Source organism: Apus apus, chromosome 10 (genome assembly GCF_020740795.1).
Source record: "Apus apus isolate bApuApu2 chromosome 10, bApuApu2.pri.cur, whole genome shotgun sequence".
NCBI lineage: Eukaryota > Metazoa > Chordata > Aves > Apodiformes > Apodidae > Apus > Apus apus.
In genome coordinates, this window is record NC_067291.1 from 11181832 (window position 1) to 11196072 (window position 14241).

A 14241-nucleotide genomic window follows, 5' to 3' on the forward strand; every position below is an offset into this window, starting at 1 on the left:
ACATGTATATTTTTCCTCTTCTAGGAATGCTCTTGCAATACTCCCTGTCAGTAGATGGTTTCTGTATAACTGTGTTCAAAATGTATATGTGTTGTCATCTTTGGAAAATACTTGGGGGGAAGTCAGAAAGGGAGTTCCCTAAAGAAACAATGATCAGTTTTTTGCACTAGTTCAGGAATATATCTGTGAAGAATCTCTTCTGTTTTGTAGAGTGTTTTCCTTTGTATTTGTTTGCTTCTTTGCGGTGCTTTCCCCCAGTCCAGAGTACAAACAGTGCTTGTAACTGTGCAATAGCAACAGTTAAAATGCATGGCAGGCAGAATTTTAATTTTTATTAAATAGAAAGAGCACACTTGACTGATTTTCAACTAGTTAATAAATCTTGACATTCTCTGAACACTTACAACATTATCTGTTTTTTATTATTTATTTGCAACTTCATAGGAATTGGCCAAGGTGTGCCTGTGGTGGCACTTGTGTTTGAAGGTGGCCCCAACGTCATACTGACAGTTTTAGACTTCCTTCAAGAAAGTCCTCCCGTGCCGGTGGTGGTATGTGAAGGAACGGGTAGAGCTGCAGACATACTGGCCTATGTTCACAAGCAAACAGAGGAGGGAGGGTGAGTCCCAGCGCTGCTCCCAAGCTCTCAGTCCTACAGATGGGTTTTGAGACCATTTCTTGATTTCATGCAAGAGCTTTTAAAGACACAGGCTGAAAGTGGAGAGGGAAATCGTGCCTGTCATGCAGTTTTCCAGGTTGGCTTCAGGAATAGCTCTGGCTGAAGACCAAGACCTTTTTGTAGTTCTAAGTTCCTCCCACGCACCTTGTACCAGTTGCACCAAATTCTCTAGTGTATGCTTCTGTTAGCAATACCTACTAAAAGGACAGGAAAAGTGTACACACCTGTGTCCTAAATTACAGGAAACATCTTGTAACTTACTAAGTGCAGTAATTTTGTTACACCATTGTAACTAGAGGAGCCAACTCTGCTTAAAGCCCTGTCTGCCTCAACTTTGAATTTTAACTGAGCCACATAGCGTAAGTGATACATGTGACTGTTCTGAAGTGTGCACAACATAGTTTTGATAATCAGAAGTCAGAGCTGACCAGACCTTTCAGAGATGTGAGAATACATAGAGAATGGTACATTAGCACCAAACTGCTTGAAAATATCACTTGATTGCATTGAATGGAAATATTTTCACACAGTTAGTTGTTGCATAGTGTTACCTTTTCTGAAAAGGGATCAGATACACTGTTTCTTCTGAGTAGTCTTAAAGCTGAACTTTTTACACTCTTCTGTTTAGTGTAGGAAAGACTAGTCTGTACAAGTGTAGTTTCAAATAATAAAAAAGAAGGTTCTTGGGCTCCACAATACCTAAGTGATTTCCAGTTAGTTGTCAGACTTGCATAAAACCTTAAACATATGGGGTTCTTGTTGCAGGGACTGCCTCAGAACCAGGAGGCAGGGATCTAAGGTAGCAGTAAACCAATCAGCTTTGTCCATAGTGAGATCAGAAGCAGGTCTTATTCAGAGGGGTGAGTACTTAGTATTTTGTGTCAAAATCTTTCAGTTGAGATTATCTCAGAACTGGGTATGAGAAGGAAAGGAAGAGGAGCCGAGATGCTTTCAGGAGGCAGTAGTAAAACATTATGGATTAAGCAACCTGTACTTCTTCCTAAAGCTTACCTAGGTTTTGCCACTGTAATAGTAATAGGCTTATAGATAGCAGGACTTAGAATGGACATGTTGAAGCCAATTAAATATATTGATGTTCTTGCTGTTCATGTGTAACGAAGTGTTTTCCTGTTTGTTTGGTTCAATCTCAGGAATGTTCCTGAGGGTGCTGAGCCTGAAATAATTTCAACCATCAAAAAGACATTTAACTTTGGTCAAAGTGAAGCAGTTCATTTGTTTCAGACGCTGCTGGAATGCATGAAAAAAAAAGAACTTGTAAGTAGATCTTGTAATAAAAAAATTGAATGCAAGGTGCATGCATTTTGTGGAGATACTAAATTGTGATTCAGTGGTTGTATAGGATCAAAAGTAATGCAGAAATCTTTTCTGGATGTAGTGGATCTTCTTGTTGTAAAACATAATAAAATACAGCTTTTGGGTGACGGGATTCTGGTTTGTCTACAGAATGTATGTATTTGTACTTGGGTTACTGCCTTGACAACCTGGGGACTTTTTTTTTCATCATTTAATTAAGACTGTGCTAACAAAGGTTGGTATCACTGCATGCTTAAAGCAAAAGCACCTTGTAGAGCTTTATATTTAGTCTGAGTTCAGGTACTGGTGTCTCATTTAGACATCATATTGTGCTGTTCAAAGATTTTAAATTGTCATATTCAGCTAAACCTGTTTGCTGGCAAGTTAAACTCAATTCAGAATGAACTGAAGGGGTAGTCAGAAAATTGTGGTGTTTAGAGGCAACAGAGAATTCTAAACCTACTGGGAACACAAGTTCAGAATAATTAAAAAATGTGAAGGGTTTCTGCTTTGCTTTTTCTCATAAAAGATTGTCTTGTGTGCATCTGGTTGGGAAAACAATACAGGGTGCACACTAAAAATAAGTTTCAATTGAGCATAGGCTTAAGTTGCATTGAAGATAAGGTGACTTTTTAATATATTTCAATTCCTGACATAGAAGACCTGGACCTAATCACCTTGCCTGAAAATATCTTTAAAATGTTTTCCATGTTTTACCATTTTGGACAGATTACGGTTTTTCATATTGGGTCAGATGAACATCAGGACATTGATGTTGCAATACTCACAGCATTGTTAAAAGGTGAGACTTTTGATTTTTAGATCATGTGGAATCCCCAGCTTTTGCTGTTGAGTATTGATGTGATGCATTATTTATACAATACTATAATCTATAGGAATCCTTAGTTTTTATACAAATATATATTTTATACAAATAATTATCTACTGTGTTTTCTCATTGCATAATACTACAACTTGTCATAAATGATGAAATACACTCTGTGTTGGATTGCTTGAATTGGCCTTTTTAGGAAGAAAGAATGTTCATTATCTTATATTTTAATGAATATTAATTTTTTGTCATTGTTTTTGCTTCTTAAGGCACAAATGCATCGGCATTTGACCAGCTTGTTCTTACACTTGCGTGGGATAGAGTTGACATAGCCAAAAATCATGTTTTTGTTTATGGACAACAATGGCTGGTACGTATGAAGCAGAATGTTTTCTAAGAGAGAAACTCAACTTGCTGTAAAGGATGAATCTTTTGACTTTTGTTAGAGAGATCCTGTACAATATGGGCAGATTTATTTTGAGGACAGTAATTTTTACATACTGCGCAGTCTTACAGCTATCCTGTTACTGTGTAGTTGAAAGTGGTCCAAGAATTTTAGATACATGTGAAGTGTTCTTAATAACTAGAGGAGAAAAGTCATTGCAAAAGATGGAAGCTGAATTCGTTTTAATCAGGTGCTTTTTCTTTCTTACCATTGCATGGTCATAGAAAGTTCTTAAGAAGCATCTAGTAATATTAATGTCTGTTGGCAGCACGGCAGTGTCCTTTGAGGAGGAGGGCAAAATATCTGTTTCTTGTAGTCTGCAAATTAGTTGAAAACCATGTTGTGCATCTTGCCTTTTCCCCAGATTATTGTAAAGATAAAACACAGTCTTATGTAGGTGTGCAGTCAAAAGGGCATGCTGTAAGGCTTATTGATTGCAGTGATGGGCCTGAGTATTTGTCTCTAAAGCAAATTGTGCTTTAAACGTTTTATGTTTGTGCTTCACCAATATCAATCTACGAGAACAGTTTAACTAGGTTAAACCAAATGTCTACTTAGTCCTGTGTACTGTGACAGTAGGAGATATCTATGGAGGAGTGTAAGACTTGCTGATTAAGTCTTCAGAATATTCCCTAGTCCTGTAACTGTGTGAACTTCAGGGGGCTTTCTGAACCAAGAGTGACTTCTTTGTATTTGTAGGTGTATAAGGTTTCCCTGTCGCTGTAAATGGATGAGGTTGATATGTAATCTAAGCACTCTTGCTTTTGTGGTGCCCCAGTTCACTGTTTCTCTCCAAGCTTTACCTTGTTCCTTATTTGTTGTAGGTTGGCTCTCTGGAGCAGGCCATGTTAGATGCCCTTGTGATGGATAGAGTTGCATTTGTGAAACTTCTGATTGAAAATGGAGTAAGCATGCACAAATTTCTTACAATTCCCAGGCTGGAAGAACTTTATAACACAGTAAGTGAATGATTGTTTGATAAGCTACTTTTAGAACAGTTTTTCAGTTGGTACTGGGTCATGTGCACCAGGGTGGAGGTGGAGTTCTGTATGGGAGTTAGGATAACCATAGGCATAGAAGTGTAACAGTTCATGCACTCGCACGAAATCAGAGAAGAAAGAAAAATTCACCTTGGTAAAAATTTAAAAATTAAGTGAGCGTTTGCTCTGAATCCTGCAGTACTGTGAACATGAATATGAGTCTGTGTGTGTTCCTGTAAATTAAAGTGTTTATTCGTTAAAACTTGTCTCTGTAATATTATGTTTTTAATAATATAAAAACCCTATAATCTTGCTGTTTGCATTCTGGGTGGTTTTTTCTCCCCTTTTTGGACCTACTGTGGGTGTATTAATTATGTCCCAAATTAAAAGGAAGTAAAGAGAAACAAAAAAGGAAATACTCTACAACTTCTATGGTAGGTTGAACTATTTGCATTTATTTGATGGCTACTGCTAGTTTAAAAAGTAGGGATTTTTTTTTGAGACATGCAAAAATATTTGGCTTCTACTGTAATATTCTTACACTGTCATTGCACTCTGAATTTCTCAATCCAAATTTTTCCCCTCTTTTTTTTTTAAAAAAAAAGAAACAGGGGCCAACTAACCCAACACTCTTTCATCTTGTTCGGGATGTCAAACAGGTATGCTGTAAACATAAAAATCTGTTAAACTACTAGCAATTTTAGGTTTTTTAATGATTTCTTATGTTTGTTTCTTATGTTTGTCAATTTAAGCTTAGATTTATTAATTAGGTTTTACTGTAAATAGTAAGCTATATCTGAACTCATTCTGTTGTTTCTAATACTTGCTGTTTTATGCTTAGTGCTGTGCTGCCAGAAAGATGTTAAACCTGATGAGTGTTGTCTTCTTCATCTTACTTAGGACTGTTGTTGCATTTTGGGGGGGGAATGAAAGCTGATACTTCTAACTAGGAGTAATTTTAATATGAGGCAGTTAAAACAATGGAAAAAAACCCCAACAGTCCACAACCCCCCCAACAGAATGAACATCTACCCTGTTAGGGGATTTCATACAGAAAAGGAGCTATAACCTTGTCTTTTTTGAAACTGATAAATACTGAGCCATGTACTTAGGATTTTTTTAAGCATGAAAGGTTTAATTTGTTTATTTAAAGCTGTGATGTGACATACAGAAACACTTCAAGCAAGTTTAAGATTTTTATTTTGAAAACTTAAAAATGCCTTTGTATTTCTAGGGAAATCTTCCTCCAGGATATAAAATCAACTTGATTGATGTGGGGCTGGTTATTGAATACCTGATGGGAGGAACCTATAGATGCACCTATACAAGAAAACGCTTTAGAGCTATATACAATAGTCTCAGTGGAAGCAACAGGGTATGTGGCAGTTGGATAACAAGGCATGCTTGTTCTTGGGTTCTCAATTAAAAACAAAAAAAGAAGTATTTTGGGGAAAAGTTTGGTCCATGTTTTATTCTTTTTGTCAATGGACTGATTCCTTTAAAGGCAATAGCAAGGCCTGTGGGGGCAGTTGGTAGCTGTTTCAGGATTGAGAACAAATAAAAGGTTGTGTTCTCCTGCTCCATATTCTAGCACATCTAAATTCCTTCTCTGTTATTCCCCCTTTTCCTACTCACAGGAGAAAAATGGGCACTAAATGTGCAGATTCACCACAACCTGGGATGCAGAAATCTTAGCTTTTTCTAAAGCAGCAAGTGTAACTTGCCTATTTTGTGACTTCTTAAAACCAAAACAAAGACTTCTAAAATATCCAGTGGAAATTCTGTTTGTTGCTGTTATTTAAATTCATCACTGTTTCAGCAGCAAAGTAGCTGTTTAGGTGCTCAACTAAGTACCTAGCTATGAATATAATTTTATAATGTATAGTAGGTAAGAGCAAAGAAACCAAACCAAACCCCTTCCTCTTCTTCTGGTTACAGCGATCTGGGCGAAATCCTTCAAGTACTACTCCTCAGATGTGTAAAAGCCATGAGTCTTTTGGTAACAGAGCAGACAAGAAAGAAAAAATGCGTCATAATCACTTCATCAAAACAGCGCAGCCGTACAAACCAAAGGTACGGATGTGTGAGGGGAACATCATGGGCTTTATTTTAAGTAGTTGAGAGTGGACAACCTGGTTGAAATCTAAGTGCCACTGAAGTGTGAGTAGCAGCAGGTTTACTGACTTTGGTAAAGCTGGAATTTCAGCCTCTCATACTTGGTTATAAACTGTCTTGCATGCTTACAGGGTTGTGTAAAGAGTGTTTATGCACAATAGTCTGATAAGCTGTGATGTGCCAGGGAGCAAAAAGCTTATCTTTGACACTGTTCTGGCAATGGGGGGAATTCACATGGCTTTGTAGACAGCAAGGTTTGGCCATGTGTTACTCTAAGCAGTCCACGAGTTTCCTCATTTGTGTGTTGGTATATTACTGCTTTTCTTTTGATATGTAAATCAAAGTAATTCAGCCTCCCAGTTATTAAAATGAATTGGACTCAAATTAAGCTTTTGAAAAAAGTTCCAGCAGCTTTTCAAGTCCTCAGAATTTTTTTCCTTTTATAATTATATATAATTTGATACCAGATCACTCAGCATTTTACTTCATGTTTATGTAAGGACTAAGTTGAGAGATTTAGAATTTAACTTTCTGATTTTGTTTTAAAGATTGACACTGGTGCAGAAGAGGGAAAAAAGAAAAGAACCAAAGATGAAATAGTAGACATAGATGATCCTGAAACAAGACGTTTTGCTTATCCTCTCAACGAGCTGTTACTTTGGGCGGTGTTAATGAAGAGGCAGAAGATGGCCCTCTTCTTCTGGCAGCACGGGGAGGAGTCCATGGCAAAAGCTTTAGTTGCTTGCAAAGTGTATCGTTCAATGGCATATGAAGCAAAACAAAGTGACCTTGTTGATGATACATCCGAAGAACTGAAACAGTATTCCAAGTGAGTTACATTTATGTGGTTGAAGATACTTCCTTGACATTTATAATAAAAGTAGTGGGCAGTATATTACCAAAACCCAAACTGTTTGATTGGCATAATTGAAGACAATTCCTTTTTGGAAAAAGGATTAAGTAGCACTCTAGTAGAAGTTTAATATTAGATACTTCTCTCTCTTTTTCTCTCTCTTTTTCTCTCTCTTTTTCTCTCTCTTTTTCTCTCTCTTTTTCTCTCTCTTTTTCTCTCTCTTTTTCTCTCTCTTTTTCTCTCTCTTTTTCTCTCTCTTTTTCTCTCTCTTTTTCTCTCTCTTTTTCTCTCTCTTTTTCTCTCTCTTTTTCTCTCTCTTTTTCTCTCTCTTTTTCTCTCTCTTTTTCTCTCTCTTTTTCTCTCTTTTTCTCTCTCTTTTTCTCTCTCTTTTTCTCTCTCTTTTTCTCTCTCTTTTTCTCTCTCTCTTTCTCTCTCTCTTTCTCTCTCTCTTTCTCTCTCTCTTTCTCTCTCTCTTTCTCTCTCTCTTTCTCTCTCTCTTTCTCTCTCTCTTTCTCTCTCTCTTTCTCTCTCTCTTTCTCTCTCTCTTTCTCTCTCTCTTTCTCTCTCTCTTTCTCTCTCTCTTTCTCTCTCTCTTTCTCTCTCTCTTTCTCTCTCTCTTTCTCTCTCTCTTTCTCTCTCTCTTTCTCTCTCTCTTTCTCTCTCGGGCTGTTACAAGTGGTGACTTACATTAAAATTACACTGAATGTGCCACTTCTTCCATGCAATTTCCTTTCATGTTTTAACAGCTGTTTGTAGCCTGCCTATGTTTTTAATAGAAGTCACAGATTCACAGTTGTAGTTACAAATTACTGTACAGTATATCCATACAGAAGGGATGGGTAATAAGTAGTCCATTCAAATTGTGCTACTGGGAATTTGATTGTACAAGAAAATTTGACCTAAACTCAAGTGTTATTTTTATTTTGTTCTAGCGAGTTTGGTCAACTGGCAGTTGAACTGTTAGAACAGTCCTTCCGACAAGATGAAACAATGGCAATGAAACTACTAACCTATGAGCTTAAAAATTGGAGCAATTCAACTTGTCTGAAGCTAGCAGTGTCATCAAGGCTTCGTCCATTTGTAGCACATACTTGTACACAGATGTTGTTATCAGATATGTGGATGGGAAGGCTGAACATGAGGAAGAATTCATGGTACAAAGTAAGCATTGTTGCAGTCTGTTGTTTTAAAGTGGGTTAACAGAAATTATTTTTAAATGGAAGGAAAGCATGTGTTTAATTGCTATTAGTATAAAGCTTTCACAACTATAGCTTATGTTATTAAATCCTGGAAGTATTTATTGTTAACTCTTCTTTTGATACTCTATTATCTTTTCAAATAAGGTACAGAAATATAGAAGGCAAAAATCAGGCAAGTAGCCTTTAATCAGAGGCTTAAAGAGATCATGTGAATACTAATCCACTACTAAAAACATAGTGGTAAAACACATTAACAGATAGAAAACTCTCTAAGAATATAGTTTCATGCATTTTTGCTTTTTACAGGCAGCAGCACATAAGACTTGATGTAGACTTTGTGTATATCCTATTTTGGAGGAAGAAACTGAGCAAAAGCAGGGTCCAGAATGAAACTAGGGTAGGCAAATTGGGGGTAGGTTTTCCAGCTGTGCCCTTTGTGATAAAGCTCAATTGAAGCAAAATGGGAATTGCATATTCTTTGAGATGGTGTACCAAAACATAACTGTTGTCGGGAATGTGATGAAATACAACTTTCCTACAAAATATCTACAAGCATAATTTGTGACCTACTAAAATCCTCTTTGATAACTGATTAACCACTCTCTTGCTTGCTTTGCAACAGGCTAATGACAATAAATGGCTTTCACTTATTCTCTTCATCCATACCTTAGCTCATTTTTCTGCCATTAAGTTGAAAAAACCAACCCCCCAAAACAAAGTGCACCACCACCCCCATCCAAAAACTTCCAAAACCACAACCTCCAGTCATTTGTGGTTTTTAAATACATGTTGACACAGTTCACAGTTCCAGAGTTTCTGGGAGAGGATTAAAGAACAGAGTGTAAAGAAAACACCTCTGGATCTTCAGGCTTGGAGTACATTCTTTCTAGTGGCTTTTGGTGCTGAAACTTGTTGATTCTTCCCCTTTCCTGTATCTTCAAGTCAAGTAACACTCTGTATGTGACCCTAGCCTCTTAAGTGTGTACTTAAATAGTAACATCTAATTATTTTCTATTTCCCCACCCCCCAATAACAAGCAAGTGAAATTTGCATAATAAATTTTCAGAGGATATTCTGTGTGGTGTTGTATTCTGATACTTGCATGTGGCTGTGAACTATTTGCACTTAGTCTTAATCTTTTCCAGGTGATACTGAGTATTTTACTCCCTCCTGCTATACTGCTGTTGGAATATAAGACCAAGGCTGAAATGTCACATATTCCTCAATCTCAAGATGCACATCAAATGGCAATGGATGACAGTGAAAACAACTTCCAGAATGCAGCAGATGAAATACCAATGGTAATGTGGGGCAGAGGGACATATTATAAACAGTATTTCTAACTTAAAACAAATAATTACATTTTTACTTCAAAGCAAGAGTTAAAATGAGTCTCCAAAAGCCTATATATCTATCTGTATGTGAAGTTAACTGGCTTTTCATTTTAGGAGGTGTTTAAAGAAGTAAGGATCTTGGACAGTACTTTTGAAAAGCATGATATGGAGACTCCAGCAAAACCTAAAAGACTTCCAATAACACAGAAATTTTATGCATTTTATCATGCACCAATTGTGAAGTTTTGGTTTAATACGGTGAGTTTTCATTTGTGAAATACGTGTTTTATTTGGAAATCTAACACAGATTTGGGGTTTCTTTTCTCAGCATATAGTTATGTGTCCTGCATCAAAGTTTAAGAGTTTTTTTTTTTTTTAAAAAAAAAAAAAAAAAAAAAAAAAAAAAACAACCAAACAAAAAAAGCCCATACCTTGCTAAGCTAGAAATAAGAAGTACTTCATTTTGAAAAACTGTGTATGCAAATGCAGTGCTCCATGATTTGGTGTTGGTTTCTATTAAAGTTCACTATGTTGGCTTTGAAAATTACTTTCTTTAATCTGAGGGAGTAATTAGGAGGACCATTTTTGTGCTGGCCTCAGTAATTAATTTCATCAGCTGCTAGGAGGAATTCTGTAGTAATTTCTTAGGCTGAAGTGTTCATGCACAGTTTTGTTTAAATTACTGTAATAGAAACTCTAAAATTTTTATTAATGGGAAAATAGCTGTAATAAGAACAAAGCTTTGCTAAGAAGAAATAGCTTATTACAGCTGTTTTTCCTCTTCTAAGAAGAGAATGTTTGTATCACCATATAAATAATAACTTGTCTGCTCAAAGGGGTAAATATAGTACTGTAATCCTACTTGAAGTTTTTATTGTATACCACATCAAAAGATTCCATGCACATCTCTAAAGAACACTTCAGTAATTATATGTATAATTTTCATTGCTTTTTTTAGTTGGCATACTTAGGATTCCTTATGCTCTACACATTTGTGGTTCTTGTAAAAATGGAAGAATTGCCATCCGTCCAGGAGTGGATTGTTATTGCTTACATTTTCACATCAGCAATTGAGAAAATTCGTGAGGTATGCCTGGAACAATCTGGGATTTTAGTTTTCTGTATCAAATAAATAGTGTGTTTTAAAATGTGTTGGTAATCAAGAGAACCTAAGAAACTTCAAGCATCAGAGTACATGATTTAACACTGTGGGGGTTTGACCCTGGTTGGACAGCAGGTCCCCACCTCAGTTGGACAAGGGAGAGAAAACGCAACCAAAGTCTCCTGGGTCATGTTAAGGACAGGGAGAGATCACTCACCCATTGCCATCATCAACAAAACCGACTTGACTTGGGAAAAATGAACTCAATTTATTACCAATCAACTCAGAGCAGATTAATGAGAAATTAGAACTAATCCTTTAAAACACCTCCCCTCCACCTTCCTCCCTTCTTCCCAGGTTTAACTTTACTCTGGATTTTCTCTGCCTGCTACACTCCCAGGGGAGCAGAGAATGGAGTTTTTTGATCAGTTTATCGCATGTTGTTTCTGCAGCTCCTTCCACCATGAGAGGAGGACTCCTCACACTCTTCCCCTGATCCCAGGCAAAAAAAAAAAAAAACAACCCAAAATTCCTTCAGATCTTGTTCAGACAGAGGGAAACATACATCCTCTGTGTCCTTATTTTGAAGCTGACACATTTAAACACTGGTTTTGATTCCTCAGTGTAAAGTAGTTACCCATTTCAAAAGATATTTTATTTTTGCAAGTATAACAATGTTACTGATTCATGTATTTCAGTCCATGTGCAATAAATATGAGCAGACCCAACTTCTTCCTTTTTTTTTTATTGCAGATTTTTATGTCAGAGGCTGGGAAGATTAATCAGAAGATTAAAGTGTGGTTCAGCGATTACTTCAATATCAGTGACACAGTTGCCATTGTCACTTTCTTCATTGGGTTTGCGTTAAGATTTGGAGCAAAGGGGAATTTTGGTGAAAACACTTACAGAGAAAATTATGTCTTTGTTGCTGGAAGAATAACATACTGTCTCAATATAATTTTTTGGTATGTGCGATTACTGGATTTTCTAGCTGTAAATCAACAGGCTGGCCCTTATGTTATGATGATTGGGAAAATGGTAAGTAATACTTTTGGTACTCTTTTCCACCACCCCACCCCCCCCCTCCCCCCTCCACTGAAATGCATTCTTCTTGCTGCATTAGTTTACAGAATTTTTCAAAGTTTTCTTTAGAAAAAAGGTTACTTATCCTGGTTTAACATGCCAGGAATTCAGTCTGCAAAATTAGCTAGCTGCAATATAACTTAATATGTTTTGAAACAAGCACTGATTAGAAGGCTTCCTTTATTACGGAGCTTTCCCTGTCACATATCAATAAAAAGCTGGCAAATCATCCTTCCCTTTTAGTGTTGCTTCCCTTTTGGGTCTGAGATGTATTTATAGTCTTAGTTTTCTTACCTTTGTGCTCTCTAGTGCGAGATTTTAACTTACTTTGTATCCTAAAGCACCTTCTTCTTTGTACTTTGGAAAACTGGGTAGATGATGGTCAGTTCTTAATCTTGTCTCACACATTATTAAACAGTATTAGAATTGTTTACATTTAAAAATAAATAGCTTTACTGTCAGTGAGCTATTTTAAATGTTAAAGAAGATTTTAAGGCTTGAGCACCACATATACAAAGGTGGAAGGGATGTTTGTTTTCCTTCCCCCTGTAAATCACTTCTTACAAAGTTGAACCCTATTGTTCCTTCATAATGAAGGCATCTCACTTGGATTTCTTGCAAGAGCCAGAGGTTCTGTGTTTCAGCCCTTGGAAAGCTACCTCTACATTTAGTCAGCTATTGAGTGCATTTAGGAAGGGATGTTTCTCTTTATCAGCTGCTACTCATCCACATAATAGGTATTTGAGTTACAAAGGGAATAAATACTCTGTTGCCTTTGGTGAGGGTACTAAATATACTGTAAGAAAGGACAGGAAGAAATGAACTTGGTTTTTTATAGATTTTGTTACATAACAATTTTCTGGCTGGGATGTAAGTGTTCCAGACATTTATCTAATATATAGAATTTGTCCAGCTTACACTGTCACTGTAAAAGTGTTTAAGGTTGTGAAATCATAATTATGATCTTGCCAGGTAACTGACTCTTTTGTGTTAACAGGTGGCCAACATGTTTTACATTGTGGTGATTATGGCACTGGTACTGCTTAGTTTTGGTGTTCCCAGGAAGGCAATATTGTATCCTGACGAGGCACCCTCTTGGACTCTTGCTAGAGATATTGTGTTTCATCCATACTGGATGATTTTTGGTGAAGTGTATGCCTATGAAATTGATGGTAAGGCACGGCAATTTTGAAGCAAGGAAGGAGAAGACATAACTTTGATAAGACCTTCACAATGTCTTAGAAAATTCTAATTTTATGAAATGAAATGCCCATTTGATAGTGATTCCATTAGTTGGATTATCTGCTTTTTGTGGGTTGCAGCTGTATAGTTTCTTGATTTTTATTTTTTTTATTTTATTTTATTTTTCTCCTATGATCTGATCTGAAACTTGAATGGGTTAGGAAGAAAACTCTGTTTAATCACAGTTTATCACAGCTGTTATACCAACGTTTTAGCTGTGGTGTTGTATTATGCTTTTTAAAAATCTAATATGATTATACTGTGGTATTAACCAGAAACTTTGTGTCTCCTTTATTTTTCTACTATACTTGTAAATGCATGGAGACATTTTGAATTGTAGAACCAGTACCTGATACTTGGTTGTTGCAATATTTATAAGTGATCTTTATTTTCTCTTACCTATACCTGCTGGAAGTTCTAAAAGTTGTACATATTTTCTCTGTGTAATTTTTTCCCCAACACAGTATGTGCAAATAATTCTGATGAAAAAGTTGCTCATCTCTGTGGCCCAGGAACATGGTTGACCCCGTTTCTTCAAGCTGTCTACCTCTTTGTACAATACATAATTATGGTTAATCTCCTTATTGCATTTTTCAAGTAAGTGTAATTGTTAACTTTTTCTCATCTTTTCATAAGTTTCTATTTCACTGCAATAAGATGACCAGATAGGAAGAATTGATACCAGATCAAAGGAATCCCATTTGCTGGAAGTATTATAAGGTTCTTAGACTGGTCTTTTTCTCCTCCCCACTGCAAGCTTCTGATGAAGTAGGGAAGTTTGTGATATGTCTGGTATGTGTCACATCCATGAGGCCAGGGGAATCAGAAGTTGAAAGAGAATTTGAAAGCATTTTGTAACTTCTCTTTGTCAGAAAACAAAAGTGTTTCTGAATCTATAGATTGTTCCTAAATTCGATTAATGTCGTCTAGTTGATTGAGTTGATCTGTAGTAAGTTGTCTTTTACAGTTCTCTCCCAGTGTTTGTTTTATGGGAATATACAGCTCACTAGCACTGAAGAATTGCAGACTATAGAACTAACGTGGGCTAATGTGAAAATCTGGG

At 36.4% G+C, this 14241-nt stretch overlaps 1 protein-coding gene across 2 annotated transcripts in view; it reads left to right on the forward strand.

Annotated features, from left to right (window-relative positions):
- The window catches only part of TRPM7 (transient receptor potential cation channel subfamily M member 7), a 57946-nt gene that overhangs the window by 29020 nt on the left and 14685 nt on the right, over positions 1–14241 (forward strand). For both annotated transcript variants that reach the window (XM_051628186.1, XM_051628187.1), the window contains exons 8-23: positions 445–619; positions 1831–1954; positions 2723–2795; positions 3095–3195; positions 4095–4229; positions 4856–4909; positions 5485–5625; positions 6189–6323; positions 6914–7194; positions 8151–8379; positions 9563–9718; positions 9866–10009; positions 10710–10838; positions 11607–11891; positions 12934–13108; positions 13643–13775. In XM_051628186.1, the coding sequence (XP_051484146.1) occupies positions 445–619; positions 1831–1954; positions 2723–2795; positions 3095–3195; positions 4095–4229; positions 4856–4909; positions 5485–5625; positions 6189–6323; positions 6914–7194; positions 8151–8379; positions 9563–9718; positions 9866–10009; positions 10710–10838; positions 11607–11891; positions 12934–13108; positions 13643–13775 (2470 nt within the window). The remainder of the gene's footprint in view (positions 1–444; positions 620–1830; positions 1955–2722; positions 2796–3094; positions 3196–4094; positions 4230–4855; positions 4910–5484; positions 5626–6188; positions 6324–6913; positions 7195–8150; positions 8380–9562; positions 9719–9865; positions 10010–10709; positions 10839–11606; positions 11892–12933; positions 13109–13642; positions 13776–14241) is intronic.